This window comes from Pristiophorus japonicus, chromosome 9, assembly GCF_044704955.1.
Source record: "Pristiophorus japonicus isolate sPriJap1 chromosome 9, sPriJap1.hap1, whole genome shotgun sequence".
Classification (NCBI taxonomy): Eukaryota; Metazoa; Chordata; class Chondrichthyes; family Pristiophoridae; genus Pristiophorus; species Pristiophorus japonicus.
Genome location: NC_091985.1, coordinates 24,481,138 through 24,508,914, shown reverse-complemented (window position 1 = coordinate 24,508,914; position 27,777 = coordinate 24,481,138). Strand labels below are relative to the sequence as shown.

Genomic DNA, 27,777 nt, shown 5'->3' with positions numbered 1-27,777 from the left:
TCTAGCCTTACACAACCTTTCTCGGGTGCTGATTGGTGAACCAGCTCTGTGTCTCGCATCAGTACTTTCTGGGGGTCCTTGTGCATGAAACGCAAAAAGTTAGTATGCAGGTACAGCAAGTGATCAGGAAGGCAAATAGAATGTTGGCCTTTATTGCAAGGGGGATAGAGTATAAAACTGTACAGGGTATTGATGAGGTCACACCTAGAGTACTGCGTGCAGTTTTGGTCTCCGTATTTAAGGAAGAATATACTTGCATTGGAGGCTGTTCAGAGAAGGTTCACTAGGTTGATTCCAGAGATGAGGGGGTTAACTTATGAAGGTAGGTTGGGCCTATATTCATTGTTCAAAAGAATGAGAGGTGATCTTATCGAAGCATATAGGATAATGAGGGGGTTCGACAAGGTGGATGCAGAGAGGATATTTCTACTCATAGAGGAAACTAAAACTAGGGGTCATAATCTCAGAATAAGGGGCCGCCCATTTAAAACTGAGACGAGGAGGAATTTCTTCTCTCAGTGGGTTGTAAATCTATGGAATTCTCTGCCCCAGAGAGCTGTGGAGGCTGGGTCATTGGAATATATTTAAGGTGGAGATTGGCAGGTTTTTGAGCGATAAGGGAGTAAAGGGAAGTGGAGCCGAGTCCATGATCAGATCAGCCATGATCTTGTTAAATGACAGAGCAGGCTTGAGGGGCTAAATGACCTACTCCTGCTCCTATTTCTTATGTTCTTATGTAATTAGTGGGTCTCTGATTTACCCTCACTTTCAAGCTCAGCAGAACTTTATCTTTGGATGGTTAATAAGGTACTGGAGGATGGAAGAGCAGGAATACTCACGCTCCTGGTTCATGAGGGCATGCCATGATTTGTACTGTCGTCTGCATGGGCATTGAAAGTTGGCCTGAGCCACTCATGTAATCAGTTTGATTCAAATAAGGTGCACTTTTGTATTTTACATGTGCTGGTGACATTTAATGAGGATGCACTGTTCAAATGTGGTTGTATCCTCAAAATGAGAGTGAGTTGGAAGGTCTGCTAATGTGCAATGTTTGCCATTTTTGATGTGCTGCACTGTAACATAAAGACTAAACATTTATTATGAACATATGGTGGAGAATATCTCCTGATTACGCAGTGACAAGCTGCCCACCAATTGAAACTACCACAGCATCTGAATTGTAAAATGTTAAAACTGTGGGAAGAAGTTGGGTAATAACGATGAGATATAGATTGTGTTTGCACCCATGGGGCTAGATTTCTGCCGACTTGGCGACTGGGTCTTCGCTGCGATTTGACCCATCGGTTGGCGGAATCCTCGGGTACCTCTTAGCGGCGGCGTTTTCAAGTACCGCTGTGGAGAGGTGCGCTGACTTGAAACGATGTGCAACGCTGTGGATTGCGTTACCGTCATACTTTCAGCACTCCGCCGCGCCCAGAATAGCGACAAGATCAAACCTGTCAGTGCAGTCCTGCCAGCAGCGGTAAGTATGAAGACCTGCAAAAAAGGTAAGTTAAAGTTTTTATTTTTAAATTATTTTTCAGCGATTTAGTAGGTAAGGGTTTTGTAAATGTTTTTTGAATATTTTTTTGTAATTTTTTGTGTGTTTTCCCCCCCCCCCCCCCCCTTCCCAAGGCGCTACAGGCCTTGGACTAAAGTTGCCAAAACTCGCAGTTTGCGTCGCGAATCTTCGTCCAATGCCAACTTTACCGACGTAAAGGCTGAAAGTTGGGCCTAAAAACAGTAGCGCAGCGAAAACGGTAATTTTGGCGTAAAACTACAGTTTTCGCTGAAAACGGAAAATTCAGCCCTGTGATGTTTACAAAGTATAGTGGGACCCTGCATTTGATCACAGCACTCACATCCACCCATATCTAAACATGATGACGAGTGCAACTGATTAGATTGAGATTATCGGCTTTGCCACCATCTCTTGCTGGTGACCAATGCTTCTGTTGTATATGGGGCACCCATTTTCAGGCAGTACTGATCTAAGGGTGAGTAGCAATAGCCACACATATCATGGTATAAGCAGACTCGTATTTGAGCAGTGTGACTAGCTGTGGTGTTCAAGAAATTAAATTACGGTTAATCTTTGGTGAGGTAGCACCGCTGTTGAGAGGTTTATAAATAAACCAGATGGCTTCACTCCTGACCCATGTCAACTATGTGTGGCATTGGTGTTGTCAGAAGCTCAACATTTTTATGTTTTTTGATCAGTGCTTTGAGGAGTGCAGAATATTGCAGTAGATGCCTTGAACAAGTGTTCAGTTAGAATCAACCAGCTCATCTTTGCAATGTGGGGAGTATCCAAAGATTGGTCTTGAGATTTTTCTGCAGAGGCCATGCGTCTGTTCTAGATGTGTGAAAAGGGTTTCTGTTTTTTCAAACAAATACCTTTTGTTTTTTTTCGTATTCAGGATTGTACTGAAGACACGGTGGAAGAGCCAGCAGTTATTTTAGTATACTGGCTGTAGACCTGGTTGGAATTGACTGGCAGTTAATCAATACCAATGCCTTATAAGCACAGTGCTCTGCTAGCTTGGCGTTTGAGAGGATGATCTAAATCTCGAGAGGGCTGGCTCAACTCTGTGTCTGTGTCTTAAGCTGTAATTGTACCACTGGCATTGTAAAAATTGATTGATGTGCTTTTAGGAAGCATTACTGCCTCGGTTTGGCAGCCCCAGCTATAAGAAGGTACCCATTTATGGCCAGATGTTTTCCCATAGGAAGGGAAAATTATCCCAAGCTACCCTTGTGAGCTACTCAAAATAGCATTGGTTTGGCAGGTTCAACCCAATATCCATTACTACAAGTATTTTGTGGCCTGGGGAAATCAGAGCGGAGAATTTGTAAGAAAATTATTTGGGGGTGAAGAATTTTCCAGAACAAGTGTTTCCATGTGTGTTGGGTAGATAGGAAAGCTCCAAGGATTATATGGTCTCTCCATATTATAATTAGAAGCGATGAAGGCGACATCCTCTTATTACATTTCAGTCTCCTGCTGCTATTTTGGATTTTGTGTATTAAACTGTTCAGTAGCTAAATTATGAGAGTTTATTCTCTCAGTGTGTATTTGATCTCCAGAAAAAGCTGTCGTCTTTTTCCAGATGATTAAAATTGTATGTTGAAATTATGCAATTAGACTTAAATAACCTTCACAAAGGCTTGATAATGTAATCTGAAATATGGTCTTGGCTTCACCGTATTTATTATTTTATGTTTTTGATTTCTAAAAGTAGATTTTGACCATCTGCTAATATTGGAGGATATTTGAGTGTTTATCAATTTCTCCTCAAATTAGCTTTGGGCATGACCTAATTCTCTTCTCTTCTAATGAGTGCTCGTGAATTATTCATTTACTCAGTCTTAGATTTAGATCTATTTTCTGCAGATAGCTTGCAATAATATCTTCATTATATTATAATTGTGTTTTCATTGCACGTCTGTACTGAGCTTTACTCTTTTTTTTAATCTAATGGCCATTTCATACAAAGTTTTGATGTGATGCAGCGTTAAACTTACTTTGCTTTAAATGTAGTTTTCAGTTTATTTCTGGCTGTAGTGTAACACTTTCTCTACTTATTGAAGAGAAATAAGTATCCGCTTATCTAGTTACTGTTCTCTTACCTTTCCTCTTATCCTTTATATTTCCAAGCTGGAGATGTTTGCTGCCACATTGCTTTATTCAGCCTGGTTGAGATACCCCACATCTAATCTCAGGCTAATCACTTATACTAAGGAGATGCAATGATGCTATCCACCTTCCCCTTTTCCCCTCCATGCAACATCTACTATAGCGACACTCGAGGGTAAACTGAGCTTTGATCTCTGCAAACACTCAAGCTTTGCTTTTGCAGTTTGATATCGTCAGTTTACTGCCAGTTGGATTACCAACTTGTCATTCACTCCCAGCTATCTAATGTTCTGTATGACAATGGCGCGTTGAGGTTTGCAGTGCTAGAAAAGAGATTACAATGCAAAAAAAAAAATTGAAAAAATCTAATCTTGCTCTCAATGCAGTGGCAGCAATGAACAGAAAGTTGTGTGTGTTTAGCACCTGATAGTTGGATGTTTATCTCCCAGGCAGCTGTGAAGGAGTACAATTAACATAAAGCATGTTTTTAAAAATTGCCAGTGAACACATTATGCGATTCAGCCCCAGAACCTCATTTAGTTGTCGGAATGGATGCTGAGAATTCGAGAAAATCACAGATTGAGCAACAGAAACATTGTGCAAGCACAGCTCCATATTTTAATGGAAGCAATGGATCAGAGCTGTCTGTCGTATTTAGATTTGAACACTCAGCAAGTCAAAACAGACATTGATGTTTGAAGACCTGTCGGAAATGCAAAGCATTTAAATTCGTGATTGCATTAATAGGAGACAGCTGATTTCAGAAGTGAAGCAAGGCAATTCTTTTTTGATTTGGAAATAGAGTAGGAGATATCCAAAGTAAGCCATAAGAACATAAGACATGGGAGCAGGAGTAGGCCATTTGGCCCCTCGAGCCTGCTCCGCCATTCAATAAGATTATGGCTGATCTGATCATGGACTCAGCTCCACTTCCCTGCCCGCTCCCCATAACCCTTTATTCCCTTATCGCTCAAAAATCTGTCTATCTCCACCTTAAATATATTCAGTGACCCAGCCTCCACAGCTCTCTGGGGCAGAGAATTCCATAGATTTACAACCCACTGAAAGAAGAAATTCCTCCATCTCAGTTTTAAATGGGCGGCCCCTTATTCTGAGAGTATGTCCCCTAATTTTAGTTTCCCCTGTGAGTGGAAATATCCTCCCTGCATCCACCTTGTCGAGCCCTCTCATTACCTTAGACGTTTCGATAAAATCACCTCTCATTCTTCTGAACTCCAATGTGTATAGGCCCAACCTACTCAACCTATCTTCATAAATCAACCCCCTCATCTCTAGAATCAACCTAGTGAATCTTCTCTGAACAGCCTCCAATGCAAGTATATCATTCCTTAGATGCGGAGGCCAAAACTGTACGCAGTACTCTAGGTGTGGCCTCACCAATACTCTGTACAATTGTAGCAGGACTTCTCTGCTTTTATACTCTATCCCCCTTGCAATAAAGGGCAACATTCCATTCGCCTTCCTGATTACCTGCTGTACCTGCATACTAACTTTTTGTGTTTCATGCACAAGGACCTCCAGGTCTCTCTGTACTGCAACACTTTGCAATTTTTCTCCATTTAAATTATAATTTGCTTTTCTATTTTTTCTGTCAAAGTGGATAATCTCACATTTTCCCACATTATACTCTATCTGCCAAATTTTTGCCCACTCACTTAGCCTGTCTATATCCCTTTGCAGATTTGTTGTGTCCTCCTCACAATTTGCTTTCCCACCCATCTTTGTATCATCAGCAAACTTAGCTACATTACACTCGGTCCCTTCATCCAAGTCATTAATATAAATTGTAAATAGTTGAGGACCCAGCACCAATCCCTGCAGCACCCCACTAGTCACTTTGCCAACCGGAAAATGAACCATTTATCTGTTTTCTGTTAGTTAGCCAATCCTTTATCCATGCTAATACATTATCCCAACCCCGTGAACGTTTATCTTTTGCAGTAACCTTTTATGTGGCATCTTATCGAATGACTTCTGGAAATCCAAATACACCACATCCACTGGTTCCCCCTTATCCACCCTGCTCGTTACATCTTCAAAGAACTCCAGCACATTTGTCAAACATGATTTCCCTTTCATAAAACCATGGCTCTGCTTGGTTGAATTATGCTTTTCCAAATGTCCCGCTACTGCTTCCTTAATAATAAATTCCAGCATTTTCCCAACAACAGATGTTAGGCTAACTGATCTATAGTTTCCTGCTTTTTGTCTGCCTTCTTTTTAAAATTGGGGCGTTACATTTGTGGTTTTCCAATCCGCTGGGACCGTCCAGAATTCAGGGAATTTTGGTAGATTACAACCAATGCATCCACTATCTCTGCAGCCACTTCTTTTAAGACCCTAGGATGTAAGCCATCAGGTCCAGGGGACTTGTCCACCTTTAGTCCCATTATTTTACCGAGTATTACTTCATTAGTGATAGTGATTGTATTAAGTTCCTCCCTCCCTATAGCCCCTTGATTATCCACTATTGGGATGTTTTTAGTGTTTTCTACCGTGAAGACCGATACAAAATATTTGTTCAACGTCTCTGCCATTTCCTTGTTCTCCATTATTAATTCCCCAGTCTCATCCTCCAGGGGACCAACATTTACTTTAGTCACTCTTTTCCTTTTTATGTACCTATAGAAACTCTTACAATCTGTTTTTATATTTTGTGCTAGTTTACTTTCATAATCTATCTTCCCTCTCTTTATCATTTTTTTAATCGTTTTTTGCTGGCTTTGAAAAGTTTCCCAATCCTCTGGCCTCCCACTAGTCTTGGCCACATTGTATGCCCTTGTTTTCAATTTGATACCATCCCTTATTTCCTTAGTTAGCCACGGATGGTTATCCCTTCCCTTACAGTCTTTCCTTCTCATTGGGATATATTTTTGTTGCGAGTTATGAAATATCTCCTTAACTCTGCCACTGCTCATCAACCGTCCCACACTTTAATCTATTTTCCCAGTCCACTTTAGCCAACTCTGCCTTCATACCATTGTAGTCTCCTTTATTTAAGCTTGGGACACTGGTTTGAGAACCAAGTTTCTCACCCTCCAACTGAATTTAAAATTCAACCATGTTATGGTCACTCATTCCTAGAGGATCCTTTACTAGGAGATCATTTATTAATCCTGTCTCATTACACAGCACCAGATCTAAGATAGCCTGCTCCCTGGTTGGTTCCACAACGTACTGTTCAAGGAAATTATCCCGATACACTCTATGAACTTTTCCTCAAGGCTACCTTGGCCAATTTGCTTTGTCCAATCAGTATGAAGGTTAAAATCGTCCATGATTATTGCCGTTCCTTTATTACAATCCTTCATTATTTCTTGATTTATACTCCATCCAACAGTGTGGCTACTGTTAGGGGGCCAAAAGACTACACCTATCTGCGACTCTTCCCCCTTATTATTCCTTATCTCCACCCAAACCATGCCAGTTTTGTTGGTTATAAATTCATCAATTCTTGGCCTACTGTTTTTACCCCACAGATTAAAATGCACCATAATTCCCTTAAATGAATATGGATTTTTTTCCCTACAGCTAGTGTGTTACATCTTGAATTTTAATTTCAGGAGCTGGTACCTAGTTGAAATATGCTTGATGTCAGGTGTAATGATATGAAATTAGATAAAATGGCTATTGATCATAGGGGGACTGTGATTCAAACCAAGTGAATACCAGGAAATGACATGTTAAGTTAATTGCTAAAGTAATGCTGTCAGAATTTCGATGGCAGCCTGTTGTTATTAACCAAGCCTGTAATCATTAAGACTTATGGATGATCTGAAAAAGTAAGTACCTTAAATAATGCTTCTTGAATCAATTTGTTGTCCACCCCTCTGTCATGCAATAAACAGAGAATCCCAAACACTGATGGGGTGTTTGTGCCTGATCGTGGTAAGAATGAAGCATCGTTCTCTTTGTTAAATAATTTATTACAGCCTAGCTAGTATGTGCCAGTTTTGTTGGATATAAATTCAGGATTGTGTCAGCAATTCTTGGTCTACTGTGTTTACCCCACAGATTAAAATGCACAATAATTCCCTTAAATGAATGTGGATTTTTTTCCCTACAGCTAGTGTGTTACATCTTGAATTTAAATTTCAGGAGCTGGTACCTAGTTGAAACATGCTTGATGTCAGGTCAAGATGCAAGGGCAAGGCAGAGATTTGTGTAGTTCTGGAACTCCTTGGTATTGATTGTTTATATTATTCTTGAATGGGTGAGGAGATCAGTCTAGTGGGTAATTCAAAGTACTCGGCTTGCTTATTCAATTCCAAATGTTTTAGGCGATTAACCTGGGTTAGTGGTTTTGTTTGATAGCAGTGTTCGAGTTGAAGGCCTTATTAAGGAACATAGGAACGGCAGTCGGTCATTCATCCCCTTGCGAGCGTTCCACCATTCAGTTAGATTCTTCCTTCTTTGGCAGTCCCCCTGAGTCGAGGAAGTCTTGCTTCCACACTAATATGAGTTCACAGGTGACTGATGAGACCAATGTGGCATCTACAGTCTCTATCATAGGTGAGGCAGACAGTGGTTGGAGGAATGGGTGAGTGGGGTGCTTGGGTTGCCGTGCGCTCCTTCCGCTGTTTGCGCTTGGCTTCAGCTTGCTCCCGGTGAAAAGACTCGATGTGTTTGGCACCCTCCCGGATGCTTCTTCTCCATTTTGAGTGGTCTTGGGCCAGGGATTCCCAGGTGTCGGTGGGAATGTTGCACTTTTTCAAGGAGGCTTTGAGGGTGTCCTTGAAGCGTTTCCTTTGCCCACCTGGGACTCGCTTGCCGTGTCGGAGCTCCGAGTAGAGTGCTTGTTTTGGGAGTCTAGTATCGGGCATGCAGACGATGTGGCCCGTCCATCGGAGCTGATCGAGTGTGGTCAATGCTTCAATGTTGGGGATGTTGGCCTGAGCGAGAACACTGACGTTGGTGCGCATATCACGCCAATGGATTTGCAGGATCTTGCGGAGGCAACGTTGGTGGTACTTCTCCAGTGCTTTGAAGTGCCTGCTGTACATATGCTATGTCTCTGAAGCATATAGGAGGGCGGATATCACTATTACTCTGTAGACCTTGATGCCGGGTTTGAGATCCTGGTCTTCAAACACCCTCTTCCTCGGGCAGCCGAATGCTGCACTGGCACACTGAAGGTGGCGTTGGACTTAGTCATCGATGTCTGACCTTGTTGACAGTAGGCTCCCGAGGTATGGATCTTGATAATCGGGGGGCAGTACTGTGTGGTGGGGGCAGATTGGTAGAGAACCTTTGTCTTACAGATGTTTAATGTAAGGCCTATATTCTCATAAGGCCCATTCATTTAAATTATGGCTGATCTTGTATCACAACCCCATTTACCTGCCTTGGTTCCATATCCCACAATACCCTCCCCTAACAAAAATCTATCAATCTCAGTTTTGATATTTTCCATTGACCCTTGCTCAACAGCTTTTCGGGGACGTGAGTTTCAGAGTTCTGTGAAAAGGAACAACAACATCCATTTATATAGAAACATAGAAACATAGAAAATAGGTGCAGGAGCAGGCCATTCAGCCCTTCTAGCCTGCACCGCCATTCAACGAGTTCATGGCTGAACATGAAACTTCAGTACCCACTTCCTGCTTTCACGCCATACCCCTTGATCCCCCGAGTAGTAAGGACTTCATCTAACTCCCTTTTGAATATATTTAGTGAATTGGCCTCAACTACTTCCCGTGGTAGAGAATTCCACAGGTTCACCACTCTCTGGGTGAAGAAGTTTCTCCTTATCTCGGTCCTAAATGGCTTACCCCTTATCCTTAGACTGTGACCCCTGGTTCTGGACTTCCCCAACATTGGGAACATTCTTCCTGCATCCAACCTGTCCAAACCCGTCAGAATTTTAAACGTTTCTATGAGGTCCCCTCTCACTCTTCTGAACTCCAGTGAATACAAGCCCAGTTGATTCAGTCTTTCTTGATAGGTCAGTCCCACCATCCCGGGAATCAGTCTGGTGAATCTTCGCTGCACTCCCTCAACAGCAAGAATGTCCTTCCTCAAGTTAGGAGACCAAAACTGTACACAATACTCCAGGTGTGGCCTCACCAAGGCCCTGTACAACTGTAGCAACACCTCCCTGCCCCTGTACTCAAATCCCCTCGCTATGAAGGCCAACATGCCATTTGCTTTCTTAACCGCCTGCTGTACCTGCATGCCAACCTTCAATGACTGATGTACCATGACACCCAGGTCTCGTTGCACCTTCCCTTTTCCTAATCTGTCACCATTCAGATAATAGTCTGTCTCTCTGTTTTTACCACCAAAGTGGATAACCTCACATTTATCCACATTATACTTCATCTGCCACGCATTTGCCCACTCACCTAACCTATCCAAGTCACTCTGTAGCCTCATAGCATCCTCCTCGCAGCTCACACTTCCACCCAACTTAGTGTCATCCGCAAATTTGGAGATACTACATTTAATCCCTTCGTCTAAATCATTAATGTATAATGTAAACAGCTGGGGCCCCAGCACAGAACCCTGCGGTACCCCACTAGTCACTGCCTGCCATTCCGAAAAGTACCCATTTACTCCTACTCTTTGCTTCCTGTCTGACAACCAGTTCTCAATCCACGTCAGCACACTACCCCCAATCCCATGTGCTTTAACTTTGCACATTAATCTCCTGTGTGGGACCTTGTCGAAAGCCTTCTGAAAGTCCAAATATACCACATCAACTGGTACTCCTTTGTCCACTTTATTGGAAACATCCTCAAAAAATTCCAGAAGATTTGTCAAGCATGATCTCCCTTTTACAAATCCATGCTGACTTGGACCCATCATGTCACCATTTTCCAAATGCGCTGCTATGACATCCTTAATAATTGATTCCATCATTTTACCCACTACTGAGGTCAGGCTGACCGGTCTATAATTCCCTGCTTTCTCTCTCCCTCCTTTTTTAAAAAGTGGGGTTACATTGGCTACCCTCCACTCGATAGGAACTGATCCAGAGTCAATGGAATGTTGGAAAATGACTGTCAATGCATCCGCTATTTCCAAGGCCACCTCCTTAAGTACTCTGGGATGCAGTCCATCAGGCCCTGGGGATTTATCGGCCTTCAATCCCATCAATTTCCCCAACACAATTTCCCGACTAATAAAGATTTCCCTCAGTTCCTCCTCCTTAATAGACCCTCTGACCACTTTTATATCCGGAAGGTTGTTTGTGTCCTCCTTAGTGAATACTGAACCAAAGTACTTGTTCAATTGGTCTGCCATTTCTTTGTTCCCCGTTATGACTTCCCCTGATTCTGACTGCAGGGGACCTACGTTTGTCTTTACTAACCTCTTTCTCTTTACATACCTATAATGCTTTTAAGGTAGTAAAACATAGAAACATAGAAAATAGGTGCAGGAGTAGGCCATTCGGCCCTTCGAGCCGGCACTGCCATTCAATAAGATCTTGGCTGATCATTCCTTCAGTACCCCTTTCGTGCTTTCTCACCATACCCCTTGATCCTTTTAGCCGTAAGGGCCATATCTAACTTCCAATGAACTGGCATCAACAACTCTCTGCGGTAGATATTCCACAGGTTAACAACTCTCTGAGTGAAGAAATTTCTCCTCATCTCGGACCTAAATGGCTTACCCCTTATCCTTAGACTGTGTCCCCTGGTTCTGGACTTCCCCAACATCGAGAACATTCTACCTGCATCTAACCTGTCTTCAGTCCAGTCAGAATGTTATACGTTTCTATGAGATCCCCTCTCATCCTTCTAAACTCCAGTGTATAAAGGCCCAGTTGATCCAGTCTCTCCTCATATGTCAGTCCCGCCATCCCGGGAATCAGTCTGGTGAACCTTCGCCGCACTCCCTCAATAGCAAGAACGTCCTTCCTCAGATTTGGAGACCAAAACTGAACACAATATTCCAGGTGAGGCCTCATTAAGGCCCTGTACAACTGCAGTAAGACCTCCCTGCTCCTATACTCAAATCCCCTAGCTATGAAGGCCAACAGACCATTTGCTTTCTTCACCACCTGCTGTACCTGCATGCCCACTTTCAATGACTGATGAACCATGACACCCAGGTCTCGGTGCATCTCCCCTTTTCCTAATCTGCCGCCATTCAGATAATATTCTGCCTTCGTGTTTTTGCCCCCAAAGTGGATAACCTCATATTTATCCACATTGTACTGCATCTGCCATGTATTTGCCTACTCACCTAACCTGTCCAAAACATCCTAAGGTACTTCACAGGAACATTATCAGATAAAATATGTCATCATATGTTTCCTGACATCACCCGTGAGTGGCCTATCTCTAATTATAAGGTTATGCCCCCTTTTCTGGACTACCCTTTCAAATCCTTTACACATCTTAAACGCCTCAATTAGATCACCCCTTAATCTTCCATACTCAAGGGTGGAGCCAATGATCCTTTGTTGTCCTTCAGACCATTCTGTGTACAGGAGCTTCTGATTGTGGCCTAATATTTTGGCTAAATGAGCACAGAGTAAGTCTGAGTCCAGCAGAGAGACCGGGGCTAATCTAGCTCCATTGTAGTGTATTATTATGCAAAAAGTGAGCACTGTATGTCAAAGATTATTGTAATGTTGAGAGAGAAAGAGAGTACAGGAGAAGTGCCTGTGTTGTTTTGACATTTCTAGAATAGTAACATTCAGAATTACTATTAATATACCATTTGTACTGAAAAATGTGAAATTATTTGTTTTAATGCTAACTAAATTTGTTGGTCCGTTTGTAGCTTATGCTTTGGTCTGGGAAATATATTCAGTCCTTCTACTGAAAGCAGAGGTCACATGACAGCGGTAAGGGTTCTCTGATTAATCCACCTGATGTGTAGTGGGCTGAGCTTTCTTGGGTCAGCATAATTCAAATAATCAGAGTGGGCTTTAAGTGTTCGGTATGCCACTGATTGCAGTTCACCCATTGAGGGATAAGAATTAGTGTGCTGCTATAGCATTTAAATGCCCGCAGCAACTTAAAGGGGCAGTACCTCAAATAGCCAGTTGTTTAATGCTTAATGCATCTGTGCACAGCTGTTTGTGTAATGTTACACAGGTCCCCAGTAGCAGCCTGGAATGACCTCGTGGCATGGCAATTAAGGACAGTGGTAGAGTGATTGGACCTGTACAATACACTCTGTGGATATGATTTGGGGCCCACACAACATGCCCAGTGCCTGTGTTCTGAACATAAGAATTAGGAGCAGGAGTAGGCCTTATGGTCCCTTGAGCCTGCTCTGACATTCAATAAGATCACGGCTGATCTTCGACTTCAACTCCACTTTCCACAGTCCCCAAATCCCTTGATTTCCCTCGAACTCAAAAATCCATCTATCTCAGCCTTCAGCATCCACAGCCCTTTCAGGTAGGGAATTCCAAAGATTCACCACCTTCTGAGTGAAGAAATTCCTCCTCATCTCAGTCTTAAATGACCAAGCCCTTATCCTGAGACTATGCCCCCTAGTTAGTTCTGAATCCTACACACCACCCTCTGTGTCTGTGATTAAAAACAGAAAATGCTGGAAATAATCAGAAAGTTAGGGAGAATCTATGAAGAGGGAAACCAAGTTAATGTTTCACGTTGATGACCCTTTGTCAGACCCTGTGTCTGTGATGCTTGTCAATTATTTGCATGCTTGTTGGATAAATTCTACATTTAACAGCTTGGTGTCGAGTATTCTCTGTGTTGAATGGCAATTCCATAGAGACCATTTTAAGCATCATTTTGTTATTTCCGCACAAACCCGATTAGATACCTGCAATATCCTGCTAACTGCCGATTAACGTTATACAAGGGAAGTGTATATGCTGCATAATTGCATGGGGAGCATTATGTATTACACAGCTACATGGGACTTATGTGAATTGAGAATTATATTGCCAAAGGGCAGCTCTGGAAGTCAAAGTCTTTACCTTGCTCAACAAACAAAAGCTACATAGGCGCAGGTGCTCTAAGATTTTAACCCTCCAGATACTGAAAGGTTGTCTCAGTCTTCAAAATAAATATCTTTCTCTTAAGAATTGCCTGTTGTTCTGAAATTTCTAATAGTGATAGTAAAAATATAGTTGAGGAAACTTACTGATCTGTAGAGCTTTGATAATATGGTGCAAGGCTAAGTAAAACATCGTAGTCCACGAAATATATTGAGAAAATATTGTACAAAGAATTCACAACGTAATTCAGATTGGTATCCCTGTTGGGTGGTAAGTATTTCACAGCATGGAAACCAGCCAATCTACCCTTCAAGTCTGCATGTGTATTTTTCACTATGTGAGCCAACACCACTCACTCTCGTTATCCTTTAATAGTTCTCTTTTTTTTTTAAGCAACTATCGATATCCTTTTAAAAATACCTGTGCACCTCAATTTTCTGTTTGCTGGAAAATAGTGTCTGCATGAACGCACCAACATTAGTGTCCTCGATCAGGCCAACATCCCCAGCATGGGCGGGCCGCGTTGTTCGCATGCCTGACACAAGACTCCCAAAGCAAGCGCTCTACTCACAACTCTTACATGGCAAACGAGCCCCAGGTGGGCAGAGGAAACGTTTCAAGGACATCCTCAAAACCTCCATGATAAAATGCAACATCCCCACCGACACCTGGGAGTCCCTGGCTACGACCGCCGTAAGTGGAAGAAGAGCATCCGGGAGGGCACTGAGCACCTCGAGTCTCGTCACCGAGAGCATGCAGAAAGCAAGCGCAGGCAGTGGAAGGAGCGTGCGGCAAACCAGACTCCCCACCCACCCTTTCCTTCAACCACTGTCTGTTACATCTGTGACAGAGATTGTAATTCCCGTATTGGACTGTACAGTCACCTAAGAACTCGCTTTTAGAGTGGCTGCAAGTCTTCCTCGATTTCGAGGGACTGCCTATGATGATGCTGATGTTGGTAGTGCAGGGGGCCAGACTTGATCCAATGTTCTGGGAGTCGAGTGCATGATGGAGCTGAAGAGGTGTATTGTCTGCAACAGATTCAGCAGGGAAGCTACCAGAATTTAACCGTGATGCCTCAGAGATCCTTGAGGAGAGTGGCCCTGTTTGATTTGGAAAGCCTGGTCAAGTCAATTTTTTAAAAATAGATTTAGGATGGGCAGAGAACTCTGGTGGTTCAAAACACATGGCATGGAATGGGTTTGCACTTGTAATTCCTTGCATTTATAATATTCAGTCTCCACTGTGCTAGTGAAGGACGAATACTACCCCACAGGAAGGAATGGAAAATCGGAAGTTGAGTTTAATTGGCAACGGCATGAGAACACATTGTTTTCCCGCTGCATTCTCGGCCATTTTGATTTTGTCACTTGCATTGACAACGTTGCAAGGAATCACTAAGTGTGACAGGCATTTCTCAGTAAGGAGGAAACAGATTGGGTGGGGGAATCTTTACCAGGACAGTAACAGTAGTGGCTTTGCAGCTTGCTATATATGCTCTGGGCTCTTGGCTCTTGGTACATGGACCAGTGATGGATAAATAAATGGAGAAAAAGAGCGTTACATATTTCATGCAAGATTTTAACAAACTATTTCCCCTTTAGTGTTTTTTTAAAAGTCATCATCATCATACGCAGTCCCTCGGAATCGAGGAAGACTTGCTTCCACTCCTAAAGTGAGTTCTTTGGTGGCTGAACAGTCCAATACGGGAGCCACAGACCCTGTCACTGGTGGAACAGACATTCGTCAGGGGAAGAGGGGGCTGGGGCTGATTTACCACACGCTCCTTCCACTGCCTGCGCCTGTCCTCTTCACACTCGCGGCGTAGAGATTCGAAGAGCTCAACGCCCTCCCGGATGCACTTTCTCCACCTGAGGTGGTCTTTGGCCAGGGATTCCCAGGTGTCAGTGGTCATGTCGCACTTCACCAGGGTGTCCTTGTAACGTTTCCTCTGCCCACCTTTGGTTCATTTGCCATGAAGGAGCTCCGCATAGAGCAATTGCTTAGGGAGTCTCGTATGCATATATATGCATAAGTCCATAGGCATCTAAAAAAAAAAGTTCCTATTTTGTGTAAAAACCTTTCACCCGTTCTGATAAAGTGTCTCTCCTCAAAATATTAACCTATCTTTTCTGTTTTCAGATGCCTCTGTACATTTCCATCATTTCTGTCTTTATTTCAGGTTTACAGTTATTCTTTTTAACTCATTTTTAAAGGTAGTTCACGTTCCCTTCATGTTGGGATGTGTATCAGCATTGCCTTATCTGAGTCAGAAAGTCATGAGTTCAAGCCTCACTCCAGAGACTTGAACGTATAATCTACTCGGACACTTTAGTGCAGCATGTTATGCTGTCAGAGGTGCCGTCTTTCGGATGGGATGTTAAACCGAGGCCCTGTCTGTCCTCTCTGGTGGATGTAAAAGATCCCATGGCACTATCTGAAGGAGAGCAGGAGAGTTCTCTTGGTTTCCTGGCTAACATTTGTCCCTCAACCAACTTCACTGAAAAGACACATTATCTGATCATATATCTTACTGCTGTTTTTGAGGTCTTGCTTTATACAAATTAGTTGCCTCATTTCCTACATTACAACAGCGACTACACTTCATTGGCTGTGAAACGCTTTGGGACTTCCTGAGGTCATGAAAGGTACAACACAAAATACATGTTCATTCTTTGTTTCCATTTGTAGATTATAAACAAGTTGCTTGAAATATCGCAAACCAAAACTGGAGTCTTCAACATGTTAATTACTCACTGCTGCCAAATGTGGTTGCCCACTGTTTCTACTGCTAAAGGTCACCAACAAGATTCTTTCACATGTGCTGAAAACCATGTCGATCTTTTTGTAGAAGCTTGTCTATTTGGGCCTGTTTTTAGGAAGGATCAGAGGTAAAACGATTATAAAATATTTTAGAGAACTTAATTTTCAAATGTTAAAAGTCAATTTCAATCTCAGATCTTTTGTTATTTTACAAAATTTGTGGAGATAGTTATTGGAAATGTGAAAAGTTGAACGTCTAAAGTATATAATTACATTTAATTACATAATCAAATGTGAAATAAAAAATTCTACTGTACTTTTTCACAAGCTGGCTCTGATTTTCTGTGTATAGTAAATTTCTGGTGGGTTTTCAAAGGGTTTAAAGTGTCAATTCTGTTTCTTTTTGTCTAGGATAATTCAAGATGTACATACCCATATAGAACTACTGGGAGAAGACTGTGCGGCCAACAGAGCTACTGAAAAGTAAGGGAATAGCTGGTTTCTGAATTGGTTGCAGGAATAGGCGGAGCTGATTTGGATGAGGGGAGAGAATGATTCATGAACTCGGAAAATGCTCACACAGTGTGCCCCTTTCACAAAACGGGATTTACTTGCAGTCCTTGTAATCAGCTGGCCTGCACTTATTGATATTGTTGCATAAAATGGCAGGTGAAAAAGCACTTTTATTGCATTGCTTTCATACAACTTGAATTTACTACTTTTTATCTGCTGCTGATCTGACTTGGTTGTTTAATGGATTTGGCCGTTTCTTGATTGTGGATTTTCTTAAATCCTGTTTCTACAATCTACCAGCAGGCACATTGAACTTGAGAGCAGGAATAGATTAAAATTTGGTAAATTAAGTAAAATTGGAGTGTTGCTTGCGGATAAAGAGAATTAAGTATTCAGAGCTTAGTAGTCTCCTATTGTATCTCTCGTGAATATCCCCATCCTATGTTGTGTCCAGGCTGCACTGTTGAGGCTCAAGTCCCAGCACATCTCTCACATGTTTGGCATTGCTAGGGAGGACCATGGAGGTGTGTGTTTTGGGACGCTCTTTGTATTGTCACTAATAAAGAACGTCAGGCTGCAGCTCCCAGTACTGCACGTGACAATGCACCTGGTATCTGGGCTAGGGATCTGGTCTTGTGCCCCTGCTTACTCACCAGCAGTTATCTGGGCAGCTAGTTGCCTTGTGCTTCAGTTTGTCTCTTTCTCTCTGTATGACGCTCCCATACATTGAATCATCTCTTGACCTCTCCGTTTGCTTTTATTCGCTCTTCCTGCCTTGCTCTTTCAGTAGAAGTGTCTTATTACCGCTCTCTTGTAAATCTTACAATCTATCTTTACACTTCTTGCATTTGTTCCTTCGATTCACTCCCATCTTTTATCTTTAAGATCTAGGGCTCATAGCAAAGTGATAGATGTGTCAGAAGTGGATAGTGCAATCTGAGGTTGAGAGCTGAGGAGCTGGCGCAACGAAGAGATAAACTTAGACTAGTAGAGCATCGGAAAGGAAAGAGAGTCCAATCTTGTAGATAAAAGAAAATAATATTCTGGCCTCCCGGGGAAGGAGCTGGTGGGAGAGGTACGCAGGCTCAAAGGCAAGAGTTGGGAAGCAGAGGGTCCTCAAGTTGGGAGTCACTGTTTGGGAGTGATGGATTGGCATTTTAGACTGAAGCTCAGCGGGGTGAATGCAGGATTGTACTTGTGTGTAAAGCCAGTTAGGTAAGGACTGGAGAGCAGTTACCAGCATCTTGAGTTTCGTCGCCGAGAAAACAAGTGCAGGCAGCGGAAGGAGCGTGCGGCAAACCAGTCCCACCCACCCTTTTCTTCAACGACTGTCTGTCCCACCTGTGACAGAGACTGTAATTCCCGTATTGGACTGTTCAGTCACCTGAGAACTCACTTTTAGAGTGGAAGCAAGTCTTCATCGTTTTTGAGGAATAAAAACACATGGTGGGCCTCTGATTTGTGGGAACCACTTCTCCGAGCAATCATATTGCGATAATAGCAATTATAGCAATCTTGTCCTGCTAATTGTGGGAATAGATCATGCGCTTCCCATGGAGCAATCACATTGGAAGATTGAGACACAGCTTCAGCATGTGACACGCATGGATCATTCTGATCACTAGAAGGTGACTGCTTCAAACTCAGAATTTTTTAACAATATTTTCAAATCTCCATGTTGAAGCTGCCTCACTTTCTAGTGATTATCTCTTATCTTTTGATAGAGCCTGGACAGATCAGTCAAAGCATAAGATTACATTCTTGCAGGTGTTTCATTTGAATCAGGCAACAAAAAACTTTCCAATTTTCCTTGCATAGGATTAGATGCTTCCTCAGTTGGTCAGCATCATCTATCTTACACCAAGATTGCACCAACTGTGCTGCATTAAGGACATCTTCCCTGCTCCCCAAACTAGATTACCGTTAATTCTTAATGAAACCACTGGTTTACATTTAAGGTCCTTTAAGTATAGGGAAAAATAAGTATGCTCATTCTAATTTGCTGGGTAAGACAGAAATGCACCCGTCCAGCATAACTTGGGTAAAATGTTACATGAAAAAGTAATTTGCCTTTTTTTATTTGTTCCTGGGATGTGGGCGTCGCTGGCAAGGCTGGCATTTATTGTCCATCCCTAATTACCCTTGAGAAGGTGGTGGCAAACCACTTGCAGTCCATGTGGTGAAGGTACTCCCACAGTGCTGACTTTGTCGTAGCGGTTTTGTACAACTGACAGACTTGCTAGGCCATTTCAGAGGGCAGTTAAGAGTCAACCATATTGCTGTGGGTCTGGGATCACATATAGGCCAGACCAGGTAAGGACGGCAGATTTCCTTCCCTAAAGGACATTAATGAACCAGATGGGTTTTTATAACAATCCAGTAGTTTCATGGTCACCATTACTGATACAAGCTTTTTAATTTCGATTTATTTATTAACTGAATTTAAATTCCCCGCCTGCCATAGTGGGATTTGAACTCATGTCTCTGGATCTTTAGTCCAGCCTCTGGATTACTTGTCGAGTAACATAAACATCATGCTACCGTCCCTTACACCAGAGATACGCGACATAATAATTAAAGTTAAGTGGTTAGTAACCATATAACCACATAGTACTTAATGGAGAGCTTAACTGTTAGATTTTGTGTCTTCCACATAATTATTTTTTTCCTAACAAGTGTTAAGAACCATGTGCTTGTTGTGGGGAAATCCAGCTGCTACATTTCACGTGGAATGAAGGGGTTATCAATGACTTTTCTTAGTTGGACTCTGGTTAATTGCCCGCAGTAACAGCGTAACCACGTGGCCTGTAGTTGTATTTTGCAACTTTTAGTATTTTGGCTCTTACAAAAAACCGACGCATTTAAAAACTAAAATATGCACTACAATCTTATAATCTTTCTTGGCAATCTTTTGAGCATAATTTCCGCGGATGTTGCTTGTGATATTTTCCTTAAAGCATTCGTTTTAATGGACTCAAAGTCTGAAAGGTCGAACCATGGTTTCGGTTTCGTTGTCAACTATTAGCCAGAGTGCACTGGATGAAGGAGCAGCACTCGCAAGTAACCCTTCCTGCATATCTCCCATCAGCTGGGTTAGAACGACATTAGCAGGCACCTGAGAGCTGGCCATCTATCTGTGTGTACACGTGGCACAGATGATGCTTGCCTTGGGGAGGTCACATGAAAACAAATGGAGAGCGGGAATTGGAAAGTAAATGCTCTCAGGGAAATATCTATTTACTATTTTCCTTAAGTAAAGCTGGAATCAGATTATTTAGCCGTAACCTTTTGAACCATTATCTGGATGGGACTTACTCACACCTAAAAATAGTTGATTTTTTTCCCCAATTTACCACCTTGCAGTGAAAACAGAGATGATCAATCTGTGCGGATTTGGGCCATTAACTTCCTCTGTCAACTGAATGGATTGAATCCATTGCACAAGAAATTCATGGAGAATCTTGTTAGCAAACTCCTTGAGAAGGTAATTATCTTTCTTCTGGTATTTTCCCAGTACAAGTATCACTGGCATAACATTTTCACAAATGACTGCGATTCTTTACTGAACAAGTAAGATAAATTCTGGCGCTGTGTTTTGGTCATACAAGGAAGTAAAGTACGGTTCAGCGTGATGGCAGTAATTATCTTGACCATGTGACAGTAATATACTGGAAAATTGAACATTATATCTTATCAATTCTATAATACATTTGGTGCTGTCATTGAAAACTCATTTAAATCCCTGTCGCTCCCAGAGGTGGCATTATGATGGGCTTTTTCAACATTCATCATCATAGGCGGTCCCTCAAACGAGGATGACTTGCTTCCACGACTTCACAAATGTTTTGAGGAAGGACCCGATGTTCCAGGTCCTGAACTCCAATTGAGGGGGTGGAATATGTCTGCATGGATTTTTTTAACGTGTGGTGACCGTTGCACACCAGCCACCACACGGGCTTGACAGAGCTAGGTCTTGGTCCAGTGGCAAGGGTTAACCAAGACGACTGGAGACCTGCTCTGCTGCACGGACCTAGTGCGCACAGATATCGCAGTGTGGGCTGGCCCGTGCTGCCCCTGGGCCCTCGGCTCTTCTGGGCCCCGTACCCTCATCTGTCGCACTTCCGCTGCTCCTTGCTGCACTCCGCCCTGACCTTCCCACTCCTCTGTACCTGGGCACTGCCGATGTTCCTGCCCACGCTCCAAAATGGCGATCAGGGTTTTGATGACATCACCCGTCGCCCATCTCAAAATTTTCAACATTAACAGTGTTATGTTGGGTGACACACAATGGGCTAGAAATTCGGCCCTTTTGCCACTGGGTTTTTGCTGCTATTTCACCCTTTTTGGCGAAAACCCGGTCGGCAGGAAATTCGGTGACGTTTTGCGGGCATGCACCACTGGGCAGAGGAGTGCCGCTGTGCAAGACCCGAAATAGCGTTTTTGCCAAAAATTTGGCACTCTCCGCACCCGTATTCTGCATTCAGAATACCGACAGGGGAAAAACCTGCTGTAGCAGCCCTGCCAGCAGCGATAAGTTTGAATACCTGCAAAAAGGTAAATTAAAGTTTTTATTTTTAAATTCTTTTTCAGCAATTCGATACAAAAGTGTCTTGTAAATGTTTTGTGAATTTGTTTTTGTTTCTTCCAATTTTTGGGAGGGTGTTTTTCCGCCCTCCCAAGGCCTCTCTCACAGCGGTATCGGCTAAATTTGGCGAGGATCGCAGTTTGCGCCATGAATCCTCGTGCAATGCCGATTTTTACCGCTGCGCAAATTAAAGGTTGAATTTCTGGCCTGATAGCGATAGTGAAACGAAAACAGTAATTTTGGCGGAAAAATACCATTTTCGCTAAAACCGAATTTCGAGCCCAGTGGCTGCAATTTTGTACTGAGAATATATCGCCCTGTGATTGCTTAGTTTGGCCTTTGGGTTCCCACACATCACTCAAAATACTTTCTGTAATTTTTTTCACCCAGCAGTTTTTCTCTCCAACTGAAACAGATACAGGGTGGTGTCCAAAATAAAGGTTTAAACACAATAATAAAAAAAGATATTTCACAATTTCATGATCAGATTTATCCACTGATTTGTCTTTGCCTCTTTGAACACATTCATTAAAGATTTTCTTTGACGGCCTCAGCCACTCCCAAAAGCTTTCATTATTTGGATTGTGGAGTTTTAGCCTGTACAATGTGGCTAACTTCCGTTCAGTTAGCTGCACAGATGCAGTATTTCCTTTAGCATCCAGCAGTTTCTATAGGTAGCTTTCCTTCAAATAATTTGAAAGACAAAAGGGCAAATTATAAAAACTTTATTGAAGTAATATTTATATTGAGTTTTTTTTAAATAGAGAAGCCAGTTCTGCAAAAAATGCAAAAAAATGATCATGTTCTGATTACATACAATTTTGTGTTCTGTAAAAGTCAGAAAGTGCACAGAATTGTGCGGCGAGGAAGAGAGACTAACTTGGCGCATGAGCTTGAATATTGAAGCCAACAAATTAGCCACCTGTCCTTTTTGGCAGTTTAAAAAATAATCGCTAATTTTTTACACTTGTGAGACAAAGATTCTAATGACTCACACTTCTGACACAAATAGCGAGAAAGACACAGGCCTAGAAATGGGTTGACACAGAACCAGTTTTACAGGTTTAAAACGGGTGCCAAAGCATCCAATAAGGCGGGCGGCGCCGCAAGCACATTTTGTGACGGAAGTGCGCCACCTGCCATTTTGTTAAAGCCAGAGGAAGAGATGTCGAGGGCTCGCACCTGAAAGAAGAGTTAGGGCCTTTGCATATGCAACTAAGGGGCATTTGCAAAATGTTTTCATATAAAACTGCAATAGTACAGTTTGAATAATATGTGCTATAACAGGGAAGGATTTTAAGGCCTTAGAGAATGCACAATGACGAAGTATAAATGTGAAGAAAAATTTGAGCTTTTTTGTTAGACCAATGCAGGTTACGGGCAATATGATAAGAGTGTTTAAAATTTTGAAAGGATGGGACAGGGTTGAGAGAAGCAGACTGGGTCCAGTGGTTGAGGAGCCTAGAATGAGTGACCATGTTTAAATACATGTTTAAATTTAAGAGATTTAGAACAGAGCACAAGAGAAACTTCTTTACACAGAGTTGTGAAGCTGTGGAATGCACTTCCAGGGGTAGTAGTTGAGACAAAAGCAACATCAGCATTCAAGGTTAGATTGGATAGGTGGATGAAGGGAATGGGGACGAATTAATATTAGCAGGTAATTCGGACTATTTGCTCATGTGGAAGGTAAGTCTCGGTTGGGCTGAATGGCCAGTTTCCTTGTTGTAACTTCTAATGTATGTATGAGAATAGAAACCCAACATGGAGAAGGGAAACTGGCATGCATTTCTATCTGAGTGATACCACAAGAGATCAGCTACTAGATTATATGTTACCAACATTTGTTCACCTATGTTATTCCTCACATAAACAATTGAATGGATGATAATGTTTTTTTGGATGTATTGTAAGTGTTTAAAGGTTTCAGTATTTGCAGATGTACAATTTCATAATGGAGGCTGTCGGTGGCTTTGCAGATAATTCTGTAATCCTTCCTGTTCTTGTATGTTTTATGCTGTGTGTTTTCAGAACTTGCAATTTAGGAGTGAGATTTGATCAAAAGGAGTGATTCAAATTGCAATCTATTTACAATGAAGCCTGCTGGATGTGGTATTTTATTTTTGGAAGGGTTGTTTACCCAGTGTTCACGTAGCTGAACAAAATAGTATTGCTTATCTTTTTTGGATTTAACGCCAGAATGCCTAATCTTATACCTCTTCCACATCTGCCGCATATCATTATTTCACCTATTCACAGGATGAAGAGCTGAGGAACACCAAAGGCCGGTATTATGTGAACTCCATGCTGCATCGACTAAAGAACAGAATTTGGCAGACACTACTTGTACTTCTTGCTCAAATGGACGACCAGGTAGAAATATTGGCCCCAAGTTTCCACACGTGGCAAAACAGGTGCCCCTCCGAGCTGGGCGCCTGAAGAAAAACGCGCTATTCTCGAGCGCTTTGCAGCTCGATGTCAGCTTGGCGCGGAGCCTACCACTCGCGCCGATTTTGTAAGTAGGAGGGGGCGGGTACCATTTAAATGAGTTTTTTTCATGCCGGCAACCCTGCGCGTGCGCATTGGAGCGTTCGTGCACGTGCAGTGTGAAGGAAACATTGGCACTCGGCCATTTTTGTAGTTCTTTGTAGCTGTTCAATTTTTAACATTTTTTAATAAAACCACATTGCCCTTCCATGATCAGCACTGAGGCTTCTTGCAGCAGTGAGAAGGCTGCAGGAAGCCTCAGAAGTTGAGGCAGCCGTTTCCTGCAGCCTCCTCCCTGCTTCCCCCCCGCTGCGGTCGGTTGGGCCCTCACTGCCTCCTCCCCCCCACCCCCGCCGTCCGGAACGGCTGCCTCCTCCCTGCCTGCCCCCCGTTGCGGTCGATCGGGCCCTCACTGCCTCCCCCCCCCCCGCTGTCGGGAACGGCTGCCTCAACTTGTGAGGCTTCCTGCAGCCTTCTCTCTGCCTGAAGCACTTTCACACAGGTAGGAACATGGTTTATTTAATCTTTTTTTTGCTTATAAATTTTTATTCAGGTTGGAATTATTTGTATAATATTTGTATAAGTATAACTAAGGATTTATTGTAGAATTTAATGACTTCCCTTCCACCCCCCCCCCCCCTCACCTCATTCCAGACACCTAATTTGTAACCTGCGCCTGATTTTTTAATGTGTAGACAAGGTTTTTTCAGGCCTACAAAAATCTTCACTTGCTCCATTCTAAGTTAGTTTGGAGTATGTTTTCACTGTGGAAACTTTCAAATCAGGCGTCAGTGGCCGGACACGCCCCCTTTTGAAGAAAAAATTCTGTTCAAAAGTGAAACTGTTCTAACTGACTAGAACTGCAGAAAACTTAAATGTGGAGAATTTCGATTTCTAAGATACTCCCTTCTCCACCAGTTGCTCCTAAAAATCAGGAGCAAATCAGGTGGAAACTTGGGGCCATTATAAGCTAGTGACTATCTTACATTCACAAGGACACCAAAAGTAATTAGCCATGAAGTAGTTGTTATAATCTTTAAAATTTTAGTAGCTGAAAACCAGGCTTTTTATTTCTCCCAATAGCACATTCCCCATTTGGGGGCAAAAACACTTTTCGGACTGTTGATTGTCGAATGTTTCTCTGGTAGTTCTGATTGTTGGAGGAGATAGCACTGAGTCACTGTATGGTGTTTACATATTGAAATACAAACACAATTGTGATGCATAGTGAATATTTTATCAGAGGATTGCTTGTGCTGAATTCAAAAATTCAACACAAATTGGTCTTTTGGTGATAGCGGTATTTTTTCGGCATTTTTTGCCAAAAAGACCGCTAATCACGCCGCCATTTTTTAAATGCCCAAGATTGGCAAAAAAAAATGCACCCAGCGCTAAAAATCGGTGTTGCACAAGGATTAGCGGCAGACTGCAGTCCTTGCCAACTTTAGCCAATAAGGGAATTTTAACCAATAAGGGAATTGAGGGTTACGGGGAGCGGGCGGGTAAGTGGAGCTGAGTCCACGGCCAGATCAGCCATGATCTTGTTGAATGGTGGAGCAGGCTCGAGGGGCTAGATGGCCTACTCCTGTTCCTAATTCTTATGTTCTTATGTTCTAGTCCGAGGCTGTTTGCCTCTAAAAGACAGGCCCTGGGAGGGGGGGGGGGGGGAAAAAAAAAAAAATAGCAAAAAATAAAAAATCACAAAACGTTCACAAGACACTTATCTAGCGAATCGTTGAAAAAGAATTTAAAAAAATAAAGGGCCTAAATTTGCACTGCATCTCCGTCCAGTTTCTCGGTGATATTGGTCGTTTTGGGTGAAAACCGAGTCGATGAAAATTTCCAGAGTTCCACCAGTGGTTTTGAAATTTCGCTGGGGAGCGGACTGCTGTCGTGAACCGTCCATAGTCTGCCATCGCCCGATTTTTGACACAGCGGTGACCCGTAGGTAAGTAGGAAAAAAAACACCCACGAGAAGCAGCGGGAGCTGGGCGATAGGTAAGCAGCGCTGCAGAAAAAGGCAAGTTAATGGGTTTTTAATTATTATTTTAATTTTTTTTACGCTGATTAAAGTGAAAAGGGTCCTGAGAATGTTTTCTGATTTTTATTTTATTTTATGTTTTTTGGAAAAAAATATTTTTTGTGTTTTACTCCTCCTAGGCCCAACCCGCAGCCTCGGTCTAAATTTTAGTAATTACCGCCCATTTTGTTTAAGAACTGCCCAATCGGCCCAAGATTCCATTTTCCGCCGAGAATCGGGGTGTAAGGTCCATTTTTTTTTCGCCGGGTGGAATTTTTTCCTTTTTTTTTGTGGAATTTTTTGCCGGTGGTAATTTTTGGGCGACAGTCTGGCGCTGGTGGATTTTTTTGGAAAATCTAGCCCAAAAACTTTAACTTATCTTTTTTGCAGATCTTTATACTTTTTACTGCTGTTTCTGGGGCTGCAACGCAGGCTTTTCTCGGCTGGTTTTTTTTTCACCCAGAATACCGGTGTGCCGAATTCAAACCCGCTGGCGCAAGACCTTGGCCAATTTACCCGATCACCTTTTTCTGCCAAAAATGGCAAAATATTCCCGAGAAAACGGGCGCAGGGCTGGCCAATTTCCAGCCCAAAATAAATTTGTTGAGATTCACTTGGGTCAATGGCCATTAAACCCATTTCTACCAGGTCTTCCTTTAGTGATCCCTAAGCAGCTTTACCTTCAGGTTGCAGCTGCCTGCAGCACATTAGTTGCCATCATCTAATTGACGTAGTGCCCATATACTTGCACTAAAACTGCATCAATCTGTTCCACAGATTTTTCTGAGCACCATAATTGAAACTGTTTATCAAGCTGGTTTGAGTGACAATCAGGCATCTGTAAAATACTTCATCGAATGGTTCATCATCTTGATTCTACAGAAGTGTCCCGAATTTATTGATTCTTTCTGGAGATGCTTCAGTTACGTAAGTAAAACACTATTAATTACATCTTACTATTCCTCCTATTTTTCTACACCATTCTTTAAATCTATTTAGATATACTGGCGGGGCCGGGGGGGTGGGGGAGACTGAGGGGCAGAGGGTCATTAGTAAGACGATCAATACCTCTCAAAATGCCAGTATTGCAGGAATTTACATTTCTTATTAGTAATTTACTTCCGTGTACGGTTTCAGTTTACTAATGACATTCCAATAATGGGCCTGTTGTACTTGTGAAATATATAGAATCTCTGCTAAGCTCTTTGTTACATGTCTTTAAAATAAAGTACGTGTTGGAAATAGTACAGGTGGAGCGGTTCAGAATCCGGAACCCTTGGGACCGAGGCCGTTCCGGATTCCGCGTTTTTTTCGGACTTTGGAACGTCTTTCTGATGTCACGAATCCGGAAACATCTGAGCCCAGGTTCGGATATTTCCGGATTTCGGAACATCAGATAGGGGGGCGGGGGGGGGGGGGGGGATGCTCGCTGTTTGGGCCGCTGGCCCCGTCGATGAGGTTATTGGGCGGGCCCCAGCCGCCAAGGAGTTGTTTGGGCGGGGCCCTGCCGAGGAGAAGCTGTTTGGGCAGGGCTTCCGCCGAAGAGGAGCTGGTCAGGCGGGGCCCCGCTGTGGTGGAGCTGTTCAGGCAGGCCCCGTCGTGGAGGAGGTGTTCAGGCGGGCCGGCGAGGAGGCCCTGAGGTAAGGGCGGTGAGGCCCGAGGTCAGGCAGCGGCGGGATCTCGAGTTCGGCAGATTCGACAGATCTGGATTCCGGAACATTCCGGATTCCGGAACTCCAGATTTTGGACGCTGCACCTGTACTACCATTCTATGCTTTCCCAAATACTTATTTTTTAAGTCTTAATAACTGCTGCAGAAATGT

General features: G+C 42.8%; 1 protein-coding gene across 2 annotated transcripts in view; it reads left to right on the top strand.

Moving 5' to 3' along the window:
- Window positions 1-27,777, top strand: part of LOC139272973 (probable methyltransferase TARBP1) — a 246,165-nt gene that overhangs the window by 101,812 nt on the left and 116,576 nt on the right. For both annotated transcript variants that reach the window (XM_070889181.1, XM_070889182.1), the window contains exons 18-22: window positions 16,278-16,477; window positions 16,761-16,832; window positions 20,226-20,346; window positions 23,707-23,820; window positions 26,732-26,881. In XM_070889181.1, the coding sequence (XP_070745282.1) occupies window positions 16,278-16,477; window positions 16,761-16,832; window positions 20,226-20,346; window positions 23,707-23,820; window positions 26,732-26,881 (657 nt within the window). The remainder of the gene's footprint in view (window positions 1-16,277; window positions 16,478-16,760; window positions 16,833-20,225; window positions 20,347-23,706; window positions 23,821-26,731; window positions 26,882-27,777) is intronic.